The sequence below is a fragment of the Lichenostomus cassidix genome, chromosome 27, assembly GCF_008360975.1.
Source record: "Lichenostomus cassidix isolate B80296 chromosome 27, HeHo_3.0, whole genome shotgun sequence".
Taxonomy (NCBI): Eukaryota; Metazoa; Chordata; class Aves; order Passeriformes; family Meliphagidae; genus Lichenostomus; species Lichenostomus cassidix.
Genome location: NC_139507.1, coordinates 2,699,258 through 2,720,917, shown reverse-complemented (window position 1 = coordinate 2,720,917; position 21,660 = coordinate 2,699,258). Strand labels below are relative to the sequence as shown.

At 57.6% G+C, this 21,660-nt stretch overlaps 4 protein-coding genes across 7 annotated transcripts; 2 read left to right on the top strand and 2 right to left on the bottom strand.

Annotated features, from left to right (window-relative positions):
* On the top strand, positions 1 to 3,015 carry MLX (MAX dimerization protein MLX). 3 transcript variants are annotated; one of them, XM_085039830.1, is made up of 8 exons: positions 1 to 419; positions 618 to 654; positions 779 to 868; positions 1,286 to 1,392; positions 1,607 to 1,706; positions 1,969 to 2,068; positions 2,294 to 2,495; positions 2,608 to 3,015. In XM_085039830.1, the coding sequence occupies exons 1-8, from the start codon at positions 276 to 278 to the stop codon at positions 2,713 to 2,715; spliced, it is 888 nt and encodes a 295-aa protein (XP_084895956.1). In that variant the 5' UTR covers positions 1 to 275; the 3' UTR covers positions 2,716 to 3,015. The 3 variants fall into 3 exon arrangements, with proteins under 3 accessions (XP_084895956.1, XP_084895958.1, XP_084895957.1); XM_085039831.1 differs by having other exon boundaries at positions 6 to 320; XM_085039832.1 differs by lacking the exon at positions 618 to 654 and having other exon boundaries at positions 5 to 320.
* Positions 3,016 to 4,410: 1,395 nt separating this feature from the next.
* PSMC3IP (PSMC3 interacting protein) lies at positions 4,411 to 6,554 on the bottom strand. Its single transcript, XM_085039833.1, has 8 exons — positions 6,140 to 6,554; positions 5,953 to 6,059; positions 5,793 to 5,882; positions 5,613 to 5,724; positions 5,354 to 5,499; positions 5,162 to 5,215; positions 5,022 to 5,081; positions 4,411 to 4,942 (listed from the first exon to the last, which is right to left on the bottom strand). Exons 1-8 carry the CDS (start codon positions 6,168 to 6,170, stop codon positions 4,883 to 4,885), a joined length of 660 nt encoding a protein of 219 aa, XP_084895959.1. The 5' UTR covers positions 6,171 to 6,554; the 3' UTR covers positions 4,411 to 4,882.
* A 137-nt stretch (positions 6,555 to 6,691) lies between these two features.
* RETREG3 (reticulophagy regulator family member 3) lies at positions 6,692 to 14,393 on the bottom strand. Its single transcript, XM_085039826.1, has 9 exons — positions 14,073 to 14,393; positions 13,429 to 13,535; positions 12,245 to 12,275; positions 11,054 to 11,180; positions 10,282 to 10,366; positions 9,725 to 9,862; positions 9,182 to 9,261; positions 8,699 to 8,831; positions 6,692 to 8,233 (listed from the first exon to the last, which is right to left on the bottom strand). Exons 1-9 carry the CDS (start codon positions 14,264 to 14,266, stop codon positions 7,800 to 7,802), a joined length of 1,329 nt encoding a protein of 442 aa, XP_084895952.1. The 5' UTR covers positions 14,267 to 14,393; the 3' UTR covers positions 6,692 to 7,799.
* A 60-nt stretch (positions 14,394 to 14,453) lies between these two features.
* On the top strand, positions 14,454 to 21,548 carry TUBG1 (tubulin gamma 1). Of its 2 annotated transcripts, XM_085039824.1 has the most exons (11): positions 14,454 to 14,614; positions 14,835 to 14,947; positions 15,464 to 15,631; positions 15,879 to 15,947; positions 16,757 to 16,836; positions 17,429 to 17,555; positions 18,271 to 18,357; positions 18,567 to 18,716; positions 20,017 to 20,169; positions 20,444 to 20,605; positions 20,834 to 21,548. In XM_085039824.1, the coding sequence occupies exons 1-11, from the start codon at positions 14,566 to 14,568 to the stop codon at positions 21,029 to 21,031; spliced, it is 1,356 nt and encodes a 451-aa protein (XP_084895950.1). In that variant the 5' UTR covers positions 14,454 to 14,565; the 3' UTR covers positions 21,032 to 21,548. The 2 variants fall into 2 exon arrangements, with proteins under 2 accessions (XP_084895950.1, XP_084895951.1); XM_085039825.1 differs by lacking the exon at positions 15,464 to 15,631.
* The last annotated feature ends 112 nt before the right edge of the window (positions 21,549 to 21,660 follow it).

Here is a 21,660-nt window from a genome sequence, read left to right as displayed (position 1 = left end):
GCGTGTCCGTGCGCCGGTGCCGTACCCTCACTCGCCCCCGCAAGGGCTCCAATGCCGCCGGCCCTCCCAGCTCCCGTTGCGGCCCCCGGCGCCGCGGGGCTCGGTGTGGCACTCCCGGTGCCGAGGCGCTTCCCCGGCCAGGTCCCGCACCGGGAGCGCGCGGCGGCGACGCGCCGCCCGTGACGTCACGAGTTTGCGGGCGCCCCCTGGCGGCGCGGGGCGGGCCGCGTTCCCCGGCGGGCGGTGCGGCGGTCACATGACCGGGCGCGCGGAAGATGGCGGAGCCGCCGGGCGCCGCGGCCGAGGACTCGTGGGGGAAGGTGGGATCGGGATCGGGTCGGGCCGCGCCGGGCCGCGCCGCGGGTGCCGCGGGGGCGCAGGGCGGCGGGCCGGGCCGGGGCTCGTGGCGGTCGGGCGAGGTGAGCGCCGGGCTGGGGGTGCTGGGGCGGGGAGCGCCTGGAGTCAGTGCCTGGGCGAGGGGCGGCGGCCAGAGGCCCCGGCGGAGCCGCGCCTCGGGGGTGGTGGGTGCTGCTCGGGCCGGGGCGCTCCGGGGCGCGGGCCGCGGTCGCCGCCCCAGTCCCGCTGATGTGTCTCCTCCGCCCGCCGGCCCCGAGCAGGTGGACGCGGCCTACGGCGACAATGGCCTGGACTCTGGTACGTGTCCGGCCCGCGCCACCCCCGTTCGAGGGTGGCAGCGGCTGCCCAGGGACGCCCCTCACGTCCCTGCGCCCGGTCGCACCCCGCGTTGGGCACTGACCCAGGGACGCTCTTCTTCCAGCGCTCTTCATGGAAAATGCGCGGAAAGGCAGCATAGTGTCCCGGGCCAACAGCATCGGCTCCACCAGTGCCTCTTCTGTCCCCAACACAGGTGGGGTTTGTCCTCCGTGACCGGGTGTTTCTGCTCCTGGGGAATCCGGCACGGGCTGGGCTCCAGGTCTGCTCCGTGCCGAGGGGGTGAGAGTGGCTAGGCAGGATTCCTATCCTGAGGAGGAGGAAGGTGGTGGGAACAGCATCAGGGTTCTGTGATTCCCAGCAGGGTTTGGAGTTGAGAATCACTCTGGTTTTGATGCATTCCAAAGGAGCTGCCAGCATATGCCTCCTCCTTAGCTTCCCAAGGAGAGGGAAAGGGTTGCCGGGACCCCTTGGAAGGCTTTACTGTGGCCCAGCCTGCTGTAGCTGACCAGGGTGGGGGCTAATCCTTGGCCTGATTGCAGCCATAGTGGTCCCTTGTGCTCCTCCTCGTGCCTCTGCCCTCCTCAGCCCCAGCCACGCTCTGTCCCCACAGATGATGAGGACAGTGACTACCATCAGGAGCCTTACAAGGAGTCGTACAAGGACCGGCGCCGCCGGGCACACACCCAGGCTGAGCAGAAGCGCCGAGATGCCATCAAGGTGAGGCGAGAGGCAGCAAGCACTGCTGAGTGCTGCTCCCAGGCCGCTCTGGCACTCAGCTTTTCTAGCACTTTTCTGTTTTGCTGCTGGATCTGCCCTCCCTGCTTTCTTGTGTGCTGGGAGCTGCCCTGACTCTGACCGGCTGTGTGGTGGGATCTGGGTGTGGACCTAGTCTCAGGATGAGCCCACACACTGTGGCTCTGCTTCCCTGCAGAAAGGCTACGATGACTTGCAGGCCATCGTCCCCACCTGCGAGCAGCAGGATTTCTCCATCGGCTCGCAGAAGCTGAGCAAGGCAATCGTCCTCCAAAAGAGTGAGTCCCGGGATGGGAGGGAAGGAGGAGCTATCAACCGCTAAACCTCCTCCCTTGAGCTGCGCAGGGCAAAGTGCAGCACCTTAGAACCTTGTGTGATGAGGCTCTGGGGAGTTCAGGTGCTGCTCACCTGCACCCACCCACCTTCCCCAGGGGAATTGGGTCAGTGGGAGCTGATGGTGCCCTGGCTCAGGTACCTCCCATGGGGATCCTGGGGACACATGTGTGCTCCCAAGTCCTCACTCTGTGTTTTCATGCTTAGCCATCGACTACATACAGTTCCTGCACAAGGAAAAGAAAAAGCAGGAGGAGGAAGTTTCTACTCTCAGGAAAGATGTGATGGCCTTGAAGATCATGAAAGTGTAAGGGAAGAGCTGTTGGGGTCATGCCCTCTTCTTCCTGTTGTTTCCTCACATCCTTGCAGGGCTCTGCAGAGGTTCTCTATCTGGGGGAAGGTCTGGAGCTTGGAACCAGGAGCAGGAGCTGGGTGTGGGAATTCACAGCTGGGACGTGGGAGCTGGGAGTGGCAGCTCGAAGTCAAGCGTGGAGGTCTCACTGTTGACCTTGGTGTGCTGTGCTTGTTTCAGGAACTATGAGCAGATTGTGAAAGCTCATCAGGACAACCCAAATGAGGGGAAAAACCAGGTCTCTGATGAGATGAAGTTCAGTGTTTTCCAAGGCATCATGGACTCCCTGTTCCAGTCCTTCAATGCCTCAATCTCTGTAACGAGTTTTCAGGAGCTCTCAGCATGTGTCTTCAGCTGGATTGAGGAGCACTGCAAACCCCAGGTGAATGCAGGGCTCCAAGGGGGCTGGTGCCATGGCTAAGGGGGCAGAGGCAGTGGCACAGGGGTGGCTGTTCCCCCATGGACCAACTGACCGTGTCCCCTCTCTGCCGCAGACGCTGCGGGACGTTGTCATCGCGGTCCTGCACCAGGTGAAGAGTTGTGGGAGACGAAAAAAGTCTTATGGAATAAATAAAGAGCCTTTGCTCACTTTTGCTCACTGATAGTTCACGAAAAGCACTTTGAGAAATGTACAGCCGACATGTAGACAAGAAGGACGGACATGTTATATAAGCTTCACGTGAACAACGCCTGCTCAAAGTGCTAATTGGTCGAGGGAACGCGTGAACAGCAACACAGGAGGTGATAAGGATGTGGCAGGTGGCCAGTGTTTGGCCATTTTGGGATTTTGTTTAGTTAACAAGAATGCTATCAATAATATTTTTAGCACAGTACAAAAGAATGTTTTTAGCACAGTACAAAAAGCCTTGCTTAGTTGTAATAAACCTCTCTCTTTGCTGGAATCGCTGACGGTCCATGCCTCATTTGCTACAAAGAGCCAGATCTGCTGAGCCCTCCGTGCCACCTCCATGCCCGTGGGGATGGGGCACCTCCTGCCCAGGGGCCTGGGTGACAGGCACCACCCTGTGCCCTCTCCCTTATGACTGTTTTTAAGGTTCTCTGAATTATTTATTGTGTTCCCTCTGAAGTCCAATGGTGACTGTGCAGACACTGCTGCTCCAGTCAGTGCCACCAAATCTTTGTAGGGACAGGGCAAGAGGGGAGGGGGAAAGGTGGTGTGGAGCAGAAGGTGGGGGGCAGAGTCTCTGGCTCAGGCAGTGCCAGGGGTTTGCCTGTGCCACTGACTCTCCTTACAAAGCTGATCCCAGAGCAGCTCCATCCTGTGCCCTCAGGCCTCTGACAGCCCCGCCAGGCCCCAGGGTGGGAAAATATGACAAACGAATACTAAAAACAGTGGGTTTCTGGTGTAGCAGTAGGAATTGGTTCTCCCGGACCGACTGGACTGTCCCCTGCCCCTCTGAAGCAGCTGTTTTGAGTCAGCTATTGCGTTTTGGGGGATCCTGGCAGTGCTGGCAGCAGGATGAGCCCAGCAAGAGCTGGGAGCTGTGGCCCTGGCAGCACATGCTAGGGGCTTGAAGAACCCCATGTGCTGCTGCAGCCGTGGGTCCCTGGGAAGGAACACAGAAAGCTCCTGTTAGTGCTGGAACATGTCTCCCTTTTCAGAAGCTGTGGCCATATTGCACAGGAAAGTTCTGCAGCTGTAGCACAGCATGGCCACATGGCCTTGCTGCTCCTCCTTAGAACTTTTATATACACACACATACCTGACCAACCTCAATTTTATTTATTTTTTTTTTTAATTTTGAAATGGTCCCAAAGCACGGCCTGTGCCAGCTGTACAAGCAGCTACTCTCAGGGACATGTCTGACCCTGTCCCACACCCAGTTTGGGTCACAGCTCTGCCCGGGTCAGGGTTCGTCACTGTCCAGAGCGATGGAACTGGGGTGCTGTCACCAGCAGGGTTTGTTCTCCATAACCATGTTTGTGCTCCTGCTGCAGGAGCACATCCAGGGAATGTTTATTTCAGGCAGTTTTTTCAGTGTTGAGAAGGGAGCACTGCCTCCTGCCTTGGGAAGAGGATGTGGAGTTTTACAGACCTCACACATGAAAGTGACGTCTTTTTTTATAGTGGAAAGTAATTAAATAAATTTCACTGAATATTTTAATGATTTTTCTGATGCTGAGTTCCTGGAGCTGTGCCTCAGAGCTGGTGGTTTCCAGAAGCCCATTCCAGCCCCTGTAACTCAGGTTACCCTCTCCTGGCTCCTGCCCTCTCCACTGCTCAGGACCTGAACCCTGCCCTGACACCCTTTGAAGAGACAAACACCAGAGAGATGTGCAGCTGAACCAAAATCCTGGTGTTTAATGGATCATATTCTCATGTGTCCACTCAGGGACATGGTGGGAAGCAGCTAGAACACATACATAGCTCTGCAGCCCAGGCAGCCCCTTGCTCCCTTTCCTTACTGGAACACCACGGACACAGCACCAGTTGCCCCCACATCCCTTTTCTTACCAGAACACCAGAGATATGGTACCACCCGTTCCCTCAGCCCTGTCAGACCCCAGCCAGGCAGCTCTGTGCACTGTGAGGCAGAAAAAAACAACATTCCATGGCAGGGAGAGGGCCAGTGCCAAGTCACTCCCACCCACCACCCTTACAACTGCAAAACATTTTAAAACAAAAACAAATAAATACACAGGACAAGCCCAAGTCCTGCAAGAAGAGAAAAAGAACAACCCAACAGCTAAGTTCCAGAGGCAACTCTGCAGAAGCTTCTCCCCAGAACAAAGGGTCCCCCAAGCACCTCACGTGGTCGCTGGGAGCACAACGCCGTGGTCCTCATCCGTCTCTATCCCAACCTCCTCCTGCGTGGCACCGAGTGGATCAGAACAGGCTTAGGTTCAGGCTCAGCAGCCCTGGGCAGGGCCCAACCTCGGTACTTACAAAGAATTGCTTCTTGCTCTTAGGGTACCCCTCCAGGATGGCATCCAGCAGCTCAGTGGCCTGGCAAGACAGGGCATGTGAGGGCTGTGGGCAGCTGTCCCAGCGGGGCCATCACCGCCCACCCACACCACAGCCAGTACCATCCGCTTCCTCCGGCGCCACTCCCGGCGGTACAGCTGCTGCTCCCGGCACACCTGCCAACAGCACCAGGTCAGAGCCACCCCACAGAGCTGCCATCAGCCCAGGGCAAGCAATGCCTGTACGGGAAGTGCTGGATCCTGGCAGAGGCCTAGTCCAGACTGGCCCAGGATTCAGACACAGCAGCTCTTCACCTTCTCTTTTTCCTCTGGAGTCACGTGGTTGGTAGCAGATTTAATCCTCTCGAGTTTCTCCGTATAACTGGCACAGTCCTTCCTCAGTGCCTCGATCTCTCTGGCCATATCAGGGGTTGTCATGGAGCCGTTCAAGTCCTTCAGCTCTGGGAAGGTGGCACCGATCATCGGCCCAGCTGCCAGCTGGCAACAGGGCACAGCTGCCCGTGTCCTCGGGGACCCCCCGGTGCCGCGGGGCTGCCCGGCCAGGCACACTCACCCGCCTCCATGTGCCGGCAGCTCTGCTGCAGCGCTTGCAGCTGGGCAGAACGCGTGGCAATTTCCTCGTCCAGCCCGCGGAGCTCCGCATCGCTGGCAGCCGGGAGCTGCTCCTGCGCGGAGCGGCGGGTCAGGGGTGCGGGGTAAGCGGGGCCAGCGGGCGGCGGCGGCCGGGGCTCACCTGGTCAGCGAAGTAGATCTTCTGCTTCCCGTAGACCTTCTCGCGCACGCGGCCCTGCTGCGCCAGCTGCTCCAGCGCCTTCACCACGGCCTGCGGGACGCGGCGTCAGCCGGGCCCGGGTCCGCCCTGCCCCAGCCCGGCCCGGCCCGACCCTGCTCACCGCCTTGCCCAGCCCATGCTCCCGCTGCAGGTTCCCGAAGGCATCCTGGGCGCTGTACGGGCGGTTCTGCTCCCGTAGGTACCGCAGCAGGACAGCGGTGGGGCCTCCTGCGGGACCAGCCCCGGTCACCGCGGCCTCCTGGTACCGCAGAGGCCACCCGGTGCTCCCCCGCCACTCCCACACTCACCGCCCGCCGCGGCCTCCCGCCCTTTACTCATCCCGCGCCCCCGGCCCTCCAGCCCCGCTCCGCTCCGTTCCCGGTTGGCGCCGTTTGCGCACTTCCTGCGCGCCGCCCGCTCACCGCCAACCGGGGAACAGGCAGGAGCACACTGTGATTGGCGGGACCGAAAGCCACGCCCCTAAGGCGGGGCCGAGCGCGCCGCTCCGGTGCTGCCCCGCCCCCGCGGGAACGGGTGCGCGCACAGCCCGGTACGGGGCGGCAGTGGGTTGGGCCCGTGTGCCGCAGGGCGAGGGGCGAAGCGTCGGCCGCAGGGCGCCGGACCGGCAGGGCTGCTCCACCCGCCCGGGGCAGGCACTCACTGACCGGACCCGGCGCTCCCGCCGCGGGATGAGAAGTGCAGCCCCCTCTACCCACCACCTCTGCACCGGACGCAGCCAGCGAAAGGGCTCGAGCCCGTATGGAATAACCCGTTACCGACCTCCCCTTCCCCCCCGCCCCTGACCGCAGCCCCGGCACGGCCGATGCAGTCGGCTAGGCAGTCAGACAAACAGCAGCCAATAACGGCGTCCCTGATGAGGTACGTTCTTGGCTGCACAAACGTGATCAGAACCGGGTCTATGGCTTAGGAAAGGTAATGGGGGCACTCGGTGGGCAGAGCAGGGGTAGCTCGCCCTGGATCTGCTGGTTTGTTCGTGGGACCGCGGCAGGCACGAGCTCCTCAGTCACTGATGGTCTGGGCCCGTCCCCGGTCCAGTTCCCACTGCTGGGTTCTGCCTGCACAAGGCTGGATGCAGCAAAGTGGGCCCAGGGGACACATCACAGCCCTGGCAGCCCTGCTCCACCTCCTCCTTCCTCCAGGAAAACTGCTGGGGGATGCCCAGCCTTGGCCCTGCCCACGGGAACACACTGGAGCAGCACAGGGGTTTCTAGCAAAGTGTTAGTTTGCTGTTAACAAAAGCTGTTAGTTCAGAAAAGCAACACAAGAGCAGGAGCTACACGTGGATGTTCTTGCAGGTGGTCTGGTGGTCACAGCAGGTGTCTTATTGCCATTGAGCTCTTACAAAACAGCATCATGAGGAGCTGGAACCGAGGGAGCAGCCAGTGCAAGGAAAACATTGCGGCTGCACAACATCCACAATGGAGCAAAGGACTTGGTTCCACCTGGAGTTGGATATTGCTGGGAGAGAAGACTTGGATTTGTGCACATATTAGGAATGGGGAACAGCTGTCAGAGACAGAACAGCATTGAGTCCCAGACACCACATCTGAGGGCCTCTGTTCTGTTCCCCTGGATACACCTCAGTGCCAGAACTCAGTGCACAATTGTCCCTGGCGATGCTGTCGGTCCCACTGGACTTGAGAGCTGCAGACACCAGATTTATTGTCGTAGGTGAAAAAGTTTGGAGCAGGCAGCATCCTGTCAGACAGCACAGGGTGATTGTGGAGCTATCCCATCAACGCCTCTTCCCTACAGATTACCAGTGTCCTTTATTTTAAAATCCAAGCGAGGCTACAGAGTCACAAGTCACAGTGTGTACCCAACCAAGACTGGCTGTCACATCACTCAGACTCACAGGAGACGATTGAGAGAACTGTGCAAGGCTTTTCCTTCTAGGATTCCCTCCATGATGCACAATAGAAAACCAGAGGGAATCAACAGGATGGCTTACTGGCCCCGGGAGCTAGTGGGATCCAACTGGTTCAGCTCAGACTGATCCAGCAGTTCAAAGTCATCCCCTTCAGCATCAGTGTCCAAGTCCGAACTGGCCGCTCTGAGGTGAGTCTTTGCCCCTCTCTGGGGATTGCTGCTGCGTGAGGAGCCTGGCTGAGGGGCTCCTGACAGTGCCAGCTGGATCATGCCCCTGGTGACAAAGCCAGCGATGTTGTTGGTGAGATTCTGCACTGATGGCAGTGTGCCAAATTCCTCCTGCTCGTATGGGAGCTGCAGATCCTCTGTCCCTTGTGAGCGGTATGCCAGGCTCGGGATCCCAATGCTGGTGTCATCTTCATCATCTATGCCGGTTGCTTCTGGGTTTATGGAAGGGAAGTCAGGGAGATCCCTGGCAAAAGATTCTTCTGGGTCACTGTGACCATCCAGGTCTGGAAGAGGAGAAAGTGCTTTAACTGCCAGCACCCACAGGCCCAGGCTGTAGCTGGGCCAGCACCTCCCCTGGGCAGACTGTCAGGAGCTCACAGACCACACTCCCTTCAACCTCCCTCTGCCCCAATCCCAACTGTTCAGATCCCACTGACCTCCCAGCTCACTCGCAAGGAATGCTGGTGCCAAACCAGCCACCTGCTAGAGGGGAGCACCCGCACCCACAGCCAGACTGGCAGAGCCGGATCTGCCTTCGCAGAGCTGCTGCTGTCACTTCACTCAAGCACCACAGGAATGAAAGAGGAAGCTTCAGTTCTGAACAGAACAGGCAGTTGCAGCTCATCTCCAGCAGCGAGGTTGACATCAAACAGTCAGATTTCAGTGACGGGAGTTAACACGTCCTCCCTCCAACCCATCACACTGGTGCCTGCTTGGCGTTCCACACCTTCCAGAAACTTTCCTCTCACCTTCTGATCCCTCTGTCAGGGGAGTCTGGCCTCTTGAAAGGTTAAACATCCCATTTTCAGTATAGGAAACCTCAGCATCTGAATGCTCTGAGTCAGAGATGGTCAGTTCCTTGGCGACCACGGAGTCATCCAGCTTTGAAATAAAAGATAAAATTAAAAATATCAGCACTAGAAAGCTTATCCCTGTGCCTAAGGACAAAACAGATGATCCAGTGGCCTCCAGTTAAACCTGGCACTCACAGGAGACTGGTATCTGAGGTTCATTCACATTTACTGCACAGTCCAGGAAACTGAAGCTGGCATGAGCAGCTCTGGACATCCTTTAGTGGGACAGAATGGGAAATACCCATCTGAGAGTGTCCTCATCTGCTCTCCCATCACTCTCAGCTACACTGTATTGACACGCGGCCAGATGCTGCATGACCCCACAGTGTGGCTTGTTCTTTCCAGTTGAGCTCTTCCCTCTCCCAGATGCTCTGTTACCTTGGGGCAGAATGCAGCCAGCTCCTCTTCACTGTCACTCCCATCGTCCGTGGCCTCCTGACCAAGGGCCCGGCCACGCACTGTTAGAAACCAGACACAAAGCTGTTACTGCTGCTGGGACAGGGCTCTGTGCAGGACCAGAAAACCCTGAACTGGGCGTAACAGAGCAGAGACAGCTCTGTTCCACAGCAGAGTCGTGATCATTTCCGACTGCGGCTGTAGCACGTTTTTTGCTGAGATGAACATGTTTAGAACTCCCTTGCACGGAGCCTTTCCTCCTTTTTCCGTCATAGGGAACACACAGTTCTGGCAGCCAAGAATGGGAGCAGCTCAGTGCTGTGAAAAGCACACAGCAGCTGCTTCCTACGAGATGGCTGCAGAGGCAGAGCAGCCTCTCTCTCTTCCCAAGGCAGTTCCAAGAATTTGCCATGCCAGACATGCAGTCCTACCACCCACCAATGCCGGAGCCTCTGTTCATAGCCCATTTCAGGTACCAAAGATGAAGGTCTGAAACCTCGGGGCCAGAAACAGCACAGAACTCACATTGCCTCTCCCGCTGCCTCGCTATCATGTATCCCCGGACGCTGAAATCCAGCCGCTGCAGAGCCGGCTCCAGCCGCAGGTACATGCGCTGCCCCAGCCTGTGGTACACGGCGAGGGGCCACAGCAGGATGAAGAGCACTGGAGTGAGCGGGAATGAGGGTTAGAAGGTTGTTTAGGATGCTGCTTAGCAAACATCCTGTCCGTTTCATGATGCAGCACAACACACAGAGCACAGCAGATCTGAGCACTGAGGGCTCAGAGTGCTGTGGGAGGCCGTTGGAACTGGCGCCATCACCTCTGCCAATTTAACAAAATTGAGAGGCCAACTTGTTAGTGCTCAGATCTGTGATTACTAAGCACTCAAACATGTTCTCTCCAGACCAGACTTTGAGTCCTGGTCAAGAACCACAACACTCCTGGCAGAATGTATTATTTTAAATTTTGAAGCCACTCACACAAGCTTTCCTTTTAACCAGAGGAGCCCTGTTCCTCAGACACTTGGCACCCACTCATCTCTTTTCATATGTAAGTCTGTATTGGCACAGAGATTTACTTACATAGCAAGTATGAGAGCAAGAGCCCAGGGATATACCGGCCCAGGACAGCCAGGAAAGTGAACACTCCACACACTAGAAGGCAAAACTGAAGACATGGGAGACAGTGAGTTTCCAGGGTTAAGCAGCAGGTTCACTCACTTCTTGACCGTGTTAGTCTCTGCAAATGCTGGGTCAAGTCATTGTTCCAAGGAGAGTGAAGCCTTCACAGTGTCCAATCACCTGCTCCAGTGCAGGCAAAGACACAGGAATAGTTGCCCTCATAGCCACAGGCAGCTGAGGGCTCCTGCCTTAGGGCAAGAGGATCTTCCCAAAGCAGGGACACCAAAAGCAAGGAAGAAGCTAAACAGAAGAGCTCTTCCAGGTAAGAGGACAAAGACAGTATCACTGTGCTACAGGTTTCTCTTACCATAAACTCAAAAAAAAGAAAGAAAAGGCTTGACACACTTTCTCAAACTGTTGAAACCCAGTGAGGAGACAAGTTTGACAGACACTTGAAAAGCCAGAAGCCTACAGAAGGAGCAGCCACGCTCTCACTTCAGTGGTGCAATCCATGCACTGACATTCACTTTCTCCTCCCTCCTCCACAACCTGATTATTCTGCCTGTGCTTTCCATTCTTCCCCACCACCTAATAGGCACAGTGTTGTGGGAGACCTCCTGTGGCAACCTCTCATCCAGGAACGTGTTTAGCTGGATGCCAGCGCAGGAGGATCCTTGTGGTCAGCAGAGGCTCCACACCAAACAGGTTATTTCTGAAGTCTGTACATTCTTACCTTGCCAGGATTTTGCCTCTTGAAAACGAACAGATTACTTAAGAAGTTGGTCACAGTCACCCATCCTTCAGCCAAATGATGACAGAGCTCTGGCACTCCAAGCAGCCGAGGGTGGACATATCCCCAGCTGCAGTGAGGGCAGAATTTGGGAAATATTGCTGCATCAGTGTTAGTGTTGAAGTCCCTTGTTACAAGCACTTGTCTCAATGCTTCTTTCTGTTCCTGCCCAACACAGAGCTATAGAGATGTGGGTCACATGCCCTCCAAGCAGTGCCCTCCCCAAAGCAGTTCATCTACAGCCCCTCTAGCAGCATCCCAGTGCCCCCAACAGCAGCTGAAGAGCAGGAATTTCAGTCAACAGCCTTGCACTAGTCTCCAAGCTGCTGGAGGGAGTGCACAGTGCAGAGGCAAATCATGTGAATCTATTTACTTTTTCTGTGTTTATCTGGCCAACTGCAGCCTCCAAGTGTTCAGCATGAGGTCTAGAAGCAGCCTTGCACTTCAATTCATATACTCAGTTATTCTGGAGGCCTTGAATTGGTCAGTTTTGTTAGTGCTTAACTGCTAGTCACGAGTACCTGAAGGTTAGAAAGAGCAATTCCTTTTGTGCTTGGGCCTCTTAAAAAAATGAATAAAGACAATTGTCCTTTGGCACCAGCTGAGGTGATTTAATCCAGCACAGTCTGGCAGTGGCGGCAGGAAGGTGTGCCCAGAGAGGCAGGTGTGAGCAGTGAGGCAACACCAACATTTCTCAACCCATTATTAATGCTGCAGTCAGATCATAACTATGCAGGAACAACTGCTGGAACAAGCCTGTCAAATATTCCCTATCAAATCTCAGAAGACTTCATTAATTCCCACAGAAATGCTGTTTTTCTGCTATTGGAAGCCCATACAAGAGGAATTGCTCCTAAGGCAGCAGCTCTAACTTCAGGGGGCAGGGAATCAAGCAAGCATATCTGGAGGCTGGTATGAAGGCAGAATGTAATAAAATGGCTTGGGCAAGTCAAAAACTTCTCACGACCACCTGGCTGCATCTGGGTCTCCAACTGCCCTCCACTGACCAGCTCCCAGCTCTCCTCCCTCCTCCCCCTCCTCCTTGCCCAAAGGAGACAACATCCCAAGCATGTGCAGGTAACAACACAGTATCACAGCAAAGTATCACAGCAGAGGAGTCAATTAGTTTCCTACCTCTCATTGTCTAATTCATCAGGTCTTGCCACTAAAATATTAAGAACAGACACTACATTAGTTGCAAGGAATTTGCCATGGGAATGTTTAGCTCTTGGGATTTAAGTAAAGTTTTAATGAGCTGGGGAACACCTGGAAAAGACATTAACTGTAATTACAGGATGGAGATGTATCACTCCATAATAAGTCTTGAGTGTGTACGTGTGACAGTACAGGACTGCAAGAGTCTCCCTGTTGCTCCTCGGTGTTTGTTGGACACTAGAGGCTGCCCACTTCCCTCTCCCCTACTCCCTGCACACACCAGCTGGGGAGGAGGAACAGCCTACAGGCTGGAGGCATCCGGATTTTAAGTCTTTTGATACTTTCTCACCCAGGCTGGGACTTGAAAAGTGACCAAAGGATGTACCAATCACCCTGAGAGATCAGAGGGATGACGGAGCTGGACAGACACTGTTTCCTAAGAAGTCTGAGCCAAGATTTGAAACCGAGGAAAGCTTTAATGTCTTCCCAGGAACTACAGAGAACACAGATTGAAGCAGAAAGCTGGGAGCTGAACTTGCTGGTTAGTCAGGGAACCAGCCCTGGGAACATGCAGACCCTCACATGGCTCCAAACTAACCTGTCCATGCAAAGCCAAGGGACCTCAAGCTGCTCAGACTAGGGGTGTTCATCAGTGTATTAATGTCACAAAGGAAGGACACAACTGCTTTGGTTACTGAAAGCTGAAGACTAACTTCATTAACAGCTGTTCAGATGCCTCTTCTCCCTAAGAAATCTCTGATCAACAGCAATGCTGGGACTTGTCTTCGTCCTAAACTGGATTATTATGGATCCTGAGGAGGAATCCAGATGAGTTCCACATATGCTCTAATTTCTCACTCTGGTACTGAATGCTCAGAAAGTGAATCACTGTCTCAAACCTGCACTAGGTCACGTACACCCTGTGGTTCAGGATTACAAGACAAATACCAGTGTCACAAGCACAAAAAGGACTTATGTTTACACAGGTTAGAATTTTCCAACTCCAGGAAGAGCATGCCTGCAGTACTCTTACCATCTTCTGGACCCTCAAAGCAAAAGGCGCAGCTTTTAACACTTTAACTGCAGGCAGTGCAGAGCTTGTACTTGTGGGGCTGGAAACGGGGCTTGATTTGCTGCTATGAGCTCAAAATGCTGCAACTTACCGCCAATTTCTGGCCAGATTTTGTGCTTCCACTGATCTAGACACACTACTACTATGAGGGTAAGTGCAACCAGGAACAGCAAACGAAGGGAAGTCAGAGCAAAGAACCTGTGGGGAAGAAATGAACGAGTCGGTACTGGCCAGATCTGTGTAAGACACAAAGGGGTAGCACAAACCAACCTAAAACCAGTCACTCAGAGGGAAAACTCAGCACCTGCTACTCAGTCACCACCCAGTGTGCCCCGAGGGCAGCTGCCAAGCTACCCTGGTGTGCTCGTGTCAACTCTCCCGGAACAGCCCTGCTGTACAGTTCCTGTCCCAAGCAAGATGCCCTCCCTGCACTGCCACAGAGCAGGCTGGGTTTTCCCGATTAGTTTGATGCTCTCAGGTACAAGGAGAGCAAGCGGACGGGGACGAGGCTGCAGCAGACCCAGCGCTCCCAAGTCCCTCCTGTCCGGAACGGGACACGGACCAAACCCGCGGCCCCTCAAGGACCGTTCCTCCTCGGGAGCAGCTCCCCCGCAGCCCCCGACCCCCCAGCCCCAGCGATCGGGGCTCGGCGGGACGCGCCTCCCGAGGCGGGGCCGCTCCGCCGCCCGCCCTGCACGGCCCGGTCCCGGTCCCGGTCTCAGCCCCACAGCTCACCAGAACAGGCCGTGCACCGCCGCCCAGCACAGCGCGCTGCGGCCCGGCCGCTCCCACACCAGCGCGGCCTGCACGGCGCCCAGCAGCGGCTCGTAGGGCCCGAGGTGGCAGCGCAATGCCGCGCTCAGCGCCTGCACCCGCCGCTGCCGCTCGCCGGGCCCAGGCCCGGGCCCTGCCGCCGCCGCCACCGCCATAGCTCCCTCACGGCGTCAACATCCGCCCGCTCGCCGCGCGCGCGCGCCCGCCCGCCGCAGGCATGGCGGCCCCCGCCACCGACTGCAACGCCACTCTGGGCGCCGCCATCTTGGCGCAGGCGCAGCCTGCACATCCCGTCGGAACGCATGCGCGTTGCCAGGGCGCCGCCACGGGCGGAGGTGAGCGGCTCTGCCCCGGAAGTGAGCAGTCCGCACGCGCACTGCCGTTGGCGCCGGCGGGAGACGCGGCGGTACCGGAGTCGGGCGGGGCGCCGGAGCAGAGCGGAGCCTCGGCCGCGATGCCGCGGGAGATCATCACCCTGCAGCTGGGCCAGTGCGGCAACCAGAGTGAGCGCGCCACGGCCGCGGTGGGCCCGGGGGAGCGCGCACCGGGCGGGGTCGGGATGCTGAGGGGGGGCCAGTTAGCGGGGCCGGGCGGGCCGGGGCGGGGCTCCAGGGGAGTGGGGCGGGGCCTGCGGACCGGGACGCTCCGGGCCCTGCCCCTGCCCCTGTCCGGGTCCCGGTCCCGGTCCCGCTTCCCGGCCCGTCTGACCGCGCCTCCCCGCAGTCGGGTTCGAGTTCTGGAAGCAGCTCTGCGCCGAGCACGGCATCAGCCCCGAGGGCATCGTGGAAGAGTTCGCCACCGAGGGCACCGACCGCAAAGACGTCTTCTTTTACCAGGTACTGGCGGCCCCGGACCGTAGAGCGGGCACACCGCGCGACGTGTGCTGCCCTGGTCCCCGCGGGGCTCCATGCCGAGATGGATGCAGCTGGGCGGTCTGTGCCCATGCAGCCCCCTCCACAGCCCCCGCGGGCGCAGGGACCGGTGGGCGGGCGCTGACCGTGCAAGTTGGAGCGGCGGCTCAGCCCAGGCTCCTGTTTATAGCCCGTTCCGGGCTGCCGCCTGCGCTCCGGGTCTGTTAGCGGAGCGCTGTGGAGGCGGAGCAGAGGCACGAGGCTGTGGCTGCCGTAGATAGTGTCTTATGTAAGCACCAAGAGTCCCCCCCTCGCACGCTGGGAGTGCCCTGGGGCACAGAGATACTGCATTGAGGATAGGCTGCACAGGACCAGCCTCTCTCCCTCCCTCCTCCCCCTTGCCATGTGGGGCTCACCTGCAGCCAGGGGGTGTCTCGAGCTCTTGGAGTGGAAGTGGTACCAAGCTGCAGCAACGTCAAGATCCTCTTGCTTCCATTGCAGGCAGATGATGAGCACTACATCCCGCGGGCTGTGCTGCTGGACCTGGAGCCCCGCGTCATCCACTCCATCCTCAACTCCCCTTATGCCAACCTTTACAACCCAGAGAACATCTACCTGTCCGAGCACGGAGGGGGAGCTGGGAACAACTGGGCCAGTGGCTTCTCACAGGTACCAGCTCTAGTGCTGCTGTGTGATACACAAGGCAGCTCATCAGGCTTTGTCATGGCTGCCTCTTGTCAGCTCAGTCCCAGTTTCTGAAGAGCACCTTGTCACTAGCAGGAACTGATGCCTGGCACCCTGGCCACAGGGGCACAGGACCACACTGCCAGTCTGACTTGGCTTCACACTGAGCTTGAGCAGCTCTTCTCCATGTTCTCTGGGAAAGGAACAAAACCGGTCCTGGTCTTTCTTGCAGGGAGAAAAGATCCATGAAGATATTTTTGATATAATAGACAGAGAGGCTGATGGCAGTGACAGTTTGGAAGTAAGTAAACAAGGGATTTGGATCTGGCAGCCCTGCCTGGTGTTTTCCCAGCCAGGTTGCTCCCTGTAAGGTTGAGCCCGGCACTCAGATGGGCACAGACTTGCTCAGTGTGCTTCTGGGGCTGAGCAGGGAGCATGTAGAGAGGGGGTCTAGGGATAGGAGGTCTGTCCATCCCTACTCCACCTGCCAGCCTGCCCTGGAAGTTCTTTCACTGTTTGCTTGTGAGGCATTTTTCTTTACACTGTGCATGTGAACCTATAACCCTGTGTGCTGACAGACAGGGCTGCTGGGTGTTCATGTCAGGCTGTCACATGGCAGCAGGGGAAGGGAGAATGTCATATAAAACAAGCTGGCAGGAGATTCAAGTGCCTGTTGTGAGAACTGCCCTAGAGTCAGGCAGTGGGAGCTTGGCCTTAGTCATCTAGAAGGAGGCAGGGGTGTGGAGGACCCAGGAAAGGGCTGAGAACATGCACCCCCATTTCCTGTGACAAACTGGACCCTGGAGGTGACATTGGAGCTATTCCGAATCCTGTTCTGGGTGGGAGCAATCCTGAACGCTCCCAAGCAGCTGTTGCACTTTGCAGGGTGTGCAGAGATGTAGATCCCACTGTGTGGGCAGGGCTTGAGGAGCTGTGGCTGCTGCTGGGGTCTGGAGGAGCTGGGTCAGTCCCTGCTGTATTCCTGCTCCCAACTGCCATAGGGAGCTCTGGCCCTGTCTGGCAGGTCTCTGCTGGAGGTGGTGGGGATGACACATCGTCTGCTGTGGGGCTGAGCTTCACCTTCAGCACCTGCCTTCTGCTTCCTTCCAGGGCTTTGTGCTTTGCCACTCCATTGCTGGTGGGACGGGCTCTGGGCTGGGCTCGTACCTCCTAGAGAGACTGAATGACAGGTGAGTACAGCCCTGTCTCCTTCCCACAGCACAGTGCCTGGCCCAGCCTGGGCACCCTGCCTGGAGTGAGAGCTGGAGAGCGCTGACTCAGAGCCACCACCCCCACCCAAACACTGCCTTGTGCAATCCCTGGCATGCTGCCTGCGGAGGGATGGCTCCTGATACGCCTGGGGACTTCAGAGGCTCTGAAAGTGGACTTGTTCTGTCCAAGCTCTGCCTTCCCTTGACCGTTCTTATCAGGCAGCTGCCTGCAGACACCCTGACAGTGCAGGGGAGGGTGGGAGGCTCTGGCTGAAGGCTGTGAGCTGCCATCCTGGCCTGTTTCAGCTTGCATACTCTTGAAAAGACTTGTAAGCAGCTGCTTAATCAGCCTGTGGATGGCTCAGCCTCCCTGTAGCTCCTCTGGCAGCCGGCTCCTGTGCTGCTGGGGTAGGCATTGCTGGGACACATTCTCTCCCTCCCTGGGAGCCACTCTGGCTGCAGCTCTGGTGACTCACCCTGTCCTGAGCCCTGGAGACTGCTAAGGCAGCTTGTGGGAGGGGAGAGTGCAGCTTGATGGTGTTAACCCTTGAGATGCTCTACTTCTCACCAGGTATCCCAAGAAACTGGTGGAGACCTACTCGGTGTTCCCAAACCAGGATGAGATGAGCGATGTTGTAGTCCAGCCATACAACTCTCTGCTGACATTGAAGAGGCTGACACAGAATGCTGACTGTGTGGTAAGAGGCCCGTGGTGCAGCCAGTCCTGGGATGACAGCCCTGTCCCCACGGCTCAGAACTGCAGCCCATACTGCGGCCAACGCCACGGCAGTGCCATGTGTCTGTGAGCCCCAAGTGCAGCAATGAGCACGCCCCAAACAGAAAGGCCAAGCAGATGTGGTCCCAGGGACCCTCACTGGTGCTAACCCCTGCAGAGCTGCCTGGCATTTCTGCCTCAGATCTTCCCAAGGCAGTGCAGACTGGCTGTGCTTGCTCTGTGCAGCTGTGCTGCAGCCTCTACCTGAACTCAATCCCTGTGTCATTTGCAGCACCCACAACATCCCTGGCCAGGCAGCACCTTCAGCCTGCACTGGGGCCTTCGGTCAGGTCTGACTGAGATGCTGCTCTTCCCCCGCAGCTGATCTGTGCATGTGGCAGTGGAGGAGCAGTTGTGCTGCGGCTGCTGGAACTGCCACTGCTGCGCAGTGCTGGCCCAGGGGCAGAGCTCTTTGGGAGAGCATGGGGAGCACAGCCAGGAGGGAGGGAAGAGGTTCCATTGATGGTGTCAGTTACGTGCCACAGATGAGTCAGCTTGTGGTTTCGGGTGTCTGCCACTTGGGCAGAGGGCTCCACTCAGGGCCTGTGCTGGGCCACCAGTGCCCTGGGACACATGGCCAGGACCGCCCTTCCTCAGCTGTCTCAGGGGCCCTTCATGGAGCCAGGTTTCTCTTGCAGGTGGTTCTGGACAACACGGCCTTGAATCGGATTGCGACAGACCGGCTGCACATTCAGAACCCATCATTCTCACAGATCAACCAGCTGGTGAGGACTATTCTCTCAGGAGAAGCCAGCATGGGGTTTCCCTGCTGTGTTCAGTTTAGTCTGAACCTGCTTCGTGGGCTTGGCTCAGGGGTGGGCAGCCTGGAGCTGTGAGCAAGGGCCCTCTGCCCTTTCAGGCACCCCACCTTCCTTGCGTGAGGCAGGTTTTGGCACACTCTGCAACCCTCTGCTGACCCTGTCCTCTCCCCTAGGTCTCCACCATCATGTCTGCCAGCACCACCACGCTCAGGTATCCCGGGTACATGAACAATGACCTCATCGGGCTGATCGCCTCGCTGATCCCCACGCCCCGGCTGCACTTCCTCATGACGGGGTACACACCACTCACCACCGACCAGTCGGTAAGGCAGCCCCAGGCACTCCTTCCCATGCCCAAGGACAGAGAAGCTGCCACACTCACCTCGTAGCATCTGTCAGCCCCGTCTCAGTGTGAGCTGTCACTGCATGCCCCAAATCCCAAGCCCATGTGCTCATACCACGTGACAGCTGCATGTGTAATGAATCAGACGTGAGCAGGCAGTTGTGCTTGTGTCAGGCTACCTGCTGCATGCATCAGGGTGGCTTTTGAGATCATCAGGGTCAGGACTGGCAAAAGCCACCCTTAGTAATAATCAGAGTAAGGCCAGGAGAATGGCCCTGCCAGTCCTTCCATCCCTGTGAGCCATCGACTTGGGAAATATAGGTCCAAACACTAGTGCTTATTGTCAGTGATGGGCTCCAGGTATCAGCCCCTTCCTGAAGTTCAGTCTGTGTCTGAGAGGGAATTTGCCCCCCCTTAGCACTTCAAACACTGCTGCTTGCCTTTGGCTCATCCTTAGCCAGTGACCCCAGCCCCCCAGTGCAAATGGGACAGTTCTGTTTCGGGAGGTGCTCACCTGCACTGTCCCGCTGTGGTCTGGCAGGAACTAACAGCTGCTCTTCTCCTCTCCCTGTGCATTTCCTCAGGATGTTTCTCAGAGAAGCAAATCTGAAAAACTGCTGGCTCTGAAAAGGGTATCAGTGTGTGATCTGTCCTCCAAGAGAGGAGTGCGGGCAGGGCTCAGCCAATGGCTCAACCAGTGCAGGAGGGGGCTGCCACCTCACCCAGCTGTCCCTGCTGTGAGCAGTCTGGGTGCTGGCCCTGGCTGTGGCCCACCTGGCCAGTAGCAGCTCGGCAAAGCCCCAACAGCACTTAGGAAGGGCAGTGGCCAGCCTGCCCATGGCTCAGAGCTGGGCAAGGTGGGGAGGGGATGCAGTGGGGAACAACTCCTTTCCTGTTGAACCCCCACTGCTCCCTGCCTGTCAGTGGGACAGGACCCATGTTTGACAGCAACAACATGAAACAGGTCCCAGACCCCTCTGTTCTCAGCTGAGCTTTACCCCCAGCTGAGTTTCACTGCTGTGCTGCAGTAGAGGGGATGTGGGGGAGCCGATAGCCCCCATGCTGGAGCCTCCATTGACACTCCGTTTCTTGGCCTGGCTGTGCCTGTTGCGTGATGTTGGGATTTCCCTGTCCTGCATGTGGCTTTGCATGTGGCTCCATCCCCAGAGTGAGGGCATCTCTGTCCAGATGCCTCTTGCTCCTTTGTGTGTGTGTATCAGGCTGCAGGAGGGCAGGGAGCCATAGACCTGCTCCCTCTGACCCCTGGCTGGCCTGTGCAGGTGGCCAGCGTGAGGAAAACCACAGTCCTGGATGTGATGAGAAGGTTGCTGCAGCCTAAAAACGTGATGGTGTCCACAGGGCGAGACAGGCAGACCAACCACTGCTACATTGCCATCCTGAACATCATCCAGGGCGAGGTGGATCCTACACAGGTGAGTTTCCATGGATGTTCAGGTATTGATGGCCATGATGTGGCCCAGGGAAGAGCATGGTCTCTATGTAGGGATCCTGGAGTGAGACTAGGCAGTGCCTGAGAGCTGGCTTCAGATTGCTTCTGTTTGGGCTCTAGCTTCATGGAAAGGCTGCAGTCATGCTGAAATCCACCTTCCTGTGGCTGTGCCTCCTGTGAGGAGCAGCTCCTGGGTCTGCTGCAGCCAAACTGTTTGTCCCTCACCCTGCTGCCCCTTGCTGTTCTCATCTCACCAGGTTCACAAGAGTCTGCAGCGAATCCGGGAGAGGAAGTTGGCCAACTTCATCCCCTGGGGCCCTGCCAGCATCCAGGTGGCTTTGTCCCGCAAGTCTCCTTACCTGCCATCCGCTCACCGTGTCAGTGGGCTCATGATGGCAAACCACACCAACATCTCCTCGGTGAGTGTCCTCCCTCACCATGCTGGGCCCTGCAGCCCCAGACCTTGTGTCTCTTCAGTCTGAGCCTGTCATGAAGCCAGGGCATGCGCTGCCAGGGACGGGGTGGGCAGCTCTCAGCAGGGCTCAGTTCTGGTCCAGGGTCCCATCAGTCCTACTGGCCAAGGTGCCTTTCTCTTGGGAAGGGTCCCTGGGGAGCTCTGCCCCCCCTGACCCTGTGCTGCTCTCCAGCTGTTTGAGCGGACGTGCCGGCAGTATGACAAACTGCGCAAGCGGGAGGCCTTCCTGGAGCAGTTCCGCAAGGAGGACATCTTCAAGGACAACTTTGATGAGCTGGACAACTCCCGGGAGATCGTGCAGCAGCTGATCGATGAGTATCATGCAGCCACACGCCCTGACTACATCTCCTGGGGCACGCAGGAACAGTGAGCTCCCTGCCAGGAGACAGGAAGGTCCCATGGCCACCCCCACGCACGCCGGCAGGGCTTGTCTCTGCCGTGCCCACGTTTATCACCCCTCAGCGCTGCCTGGTGTGGCAGAGCCCTCGTGCCAGCCGCACACACGCTGTGCTCCTCTGCGGAAGGCCCTCTGCAGGGAGCAGCACTGCGCCTGCAGCCCCTCAGCGGGGGACAGCCCCCGCCCCACCATGTGCCCTGGCCCAGGACAGGACTGGGGCAGCTGCGCGCTCTGCTGGGAGGGAACCTCTGCCTGTGGGAGCAACACTTGCTATGAGGAGGAGGAGGAGAGTGACCCTGAGGCTGGGAACAGGCCTGGCCCCCTGAGTTGGGTGTACACGACCCCTGTGGCCAAAGGCTCCGTGTGGCTGAGTTAGTCCTTGCCCTGGGCAGGAGCCTTGTTCCTCCTTGGCCAGATCCGGCCAGGGGCACGGGCTGTATCTATATTTTTGTAGGTTATTTTGCTTTAATAAAGGCTGTTCCTGCACTGATGCTGCCTACATGACTCCAGATTGAACAGCCAGGGAAGCCAGCTGCAGAGACTGGGTCTGGTGCTGGTGCTTGCCTTGTCTGGCCAGCCAGCCCTGTTGCACAGGAGCGCCA

Coding starts and splice junctions, on each gene's coding strand:
- TUBG1 (XM_085039824.1), top strand. CDS start 14,566: ATGCCGCGGGAGATCATCACCCTGCAGCTGGGCCAGTGCGGCAACCAG. Junction 16,837..17,428: donor CTAGAGAGACTGAATGACAG/GTGAGTACAGCC, acceptor ACTTCTCACCAG/GTATCCCAAGAAACTGGTGG. Junction 20,170..20,443: donor GCGAGGTGGATCCTACACAG/GTGAGTTTCCAT, acceptor TCATCTCACCAG/GTTCACAAGAGTCTGCAGCG.
- PSMC3IP (XM_085039833.1), bottom strand. CDS start 6,170: ATGAGTAAAGGGCGGGAGGCCGCGGCGGGCG. Junction 5,883..5,952: donor AGCATGGGCTGGGCAAGGCG/GTGAGCAGGGTC, acceptor CGCGTCCCGCAG/GCCGTGGTGAAGGCGCTGGA. Junction 5,725..5,792: donor AGATCTACTTCGCTGACCAG/GTGAGCCCCGGC, acceptor CGCTCCGCGCAG/GAGCAGCTCCCGGCTGCCAG.
- MLX (XM_085039830.1), top strand. CDS start 276: ATGGCGGAGCCGCCGGGCGCCGCGGCCGAGGACTCGTGGGGGAAGGTG. Junction 420..617: donor GCTCGTGGCGGTCGGGCGAG/GTGAGCGCCGGG, acceptor GGCCCCGAGCAG/GTGGACGCGGCCTACGGCGA. Junction 1,393..1,606: donor AGCGCCGAGATGCCATCAAG/GTGAGGCGAGAG, acceptor GCTTCCCTGCAG/AAAGGCTACGATGACTTGCA.
- RETREG3 (XM_085039826.1), bottom strand. CDS start 14,266: ATGGCGGTGGCGGCGGCGGCAGGGCCCGGGCCTGGGCCCGGCGAGCGG. Junction 9,863..10,281: donor CTTGCTCTCATACTTGCTAT/GTAAGTAAATCT, acceptor CGCTCACTCCAG/TGCTCTTCATCCTGCTGTGG. Junction 8,234..8,698: donor CCTGACAGAGGGATCAGAAG/GTGAGAGGAAAG, acceptor CTCCTCTTCCAG/ACCTGGATGGTCACAGTGAC.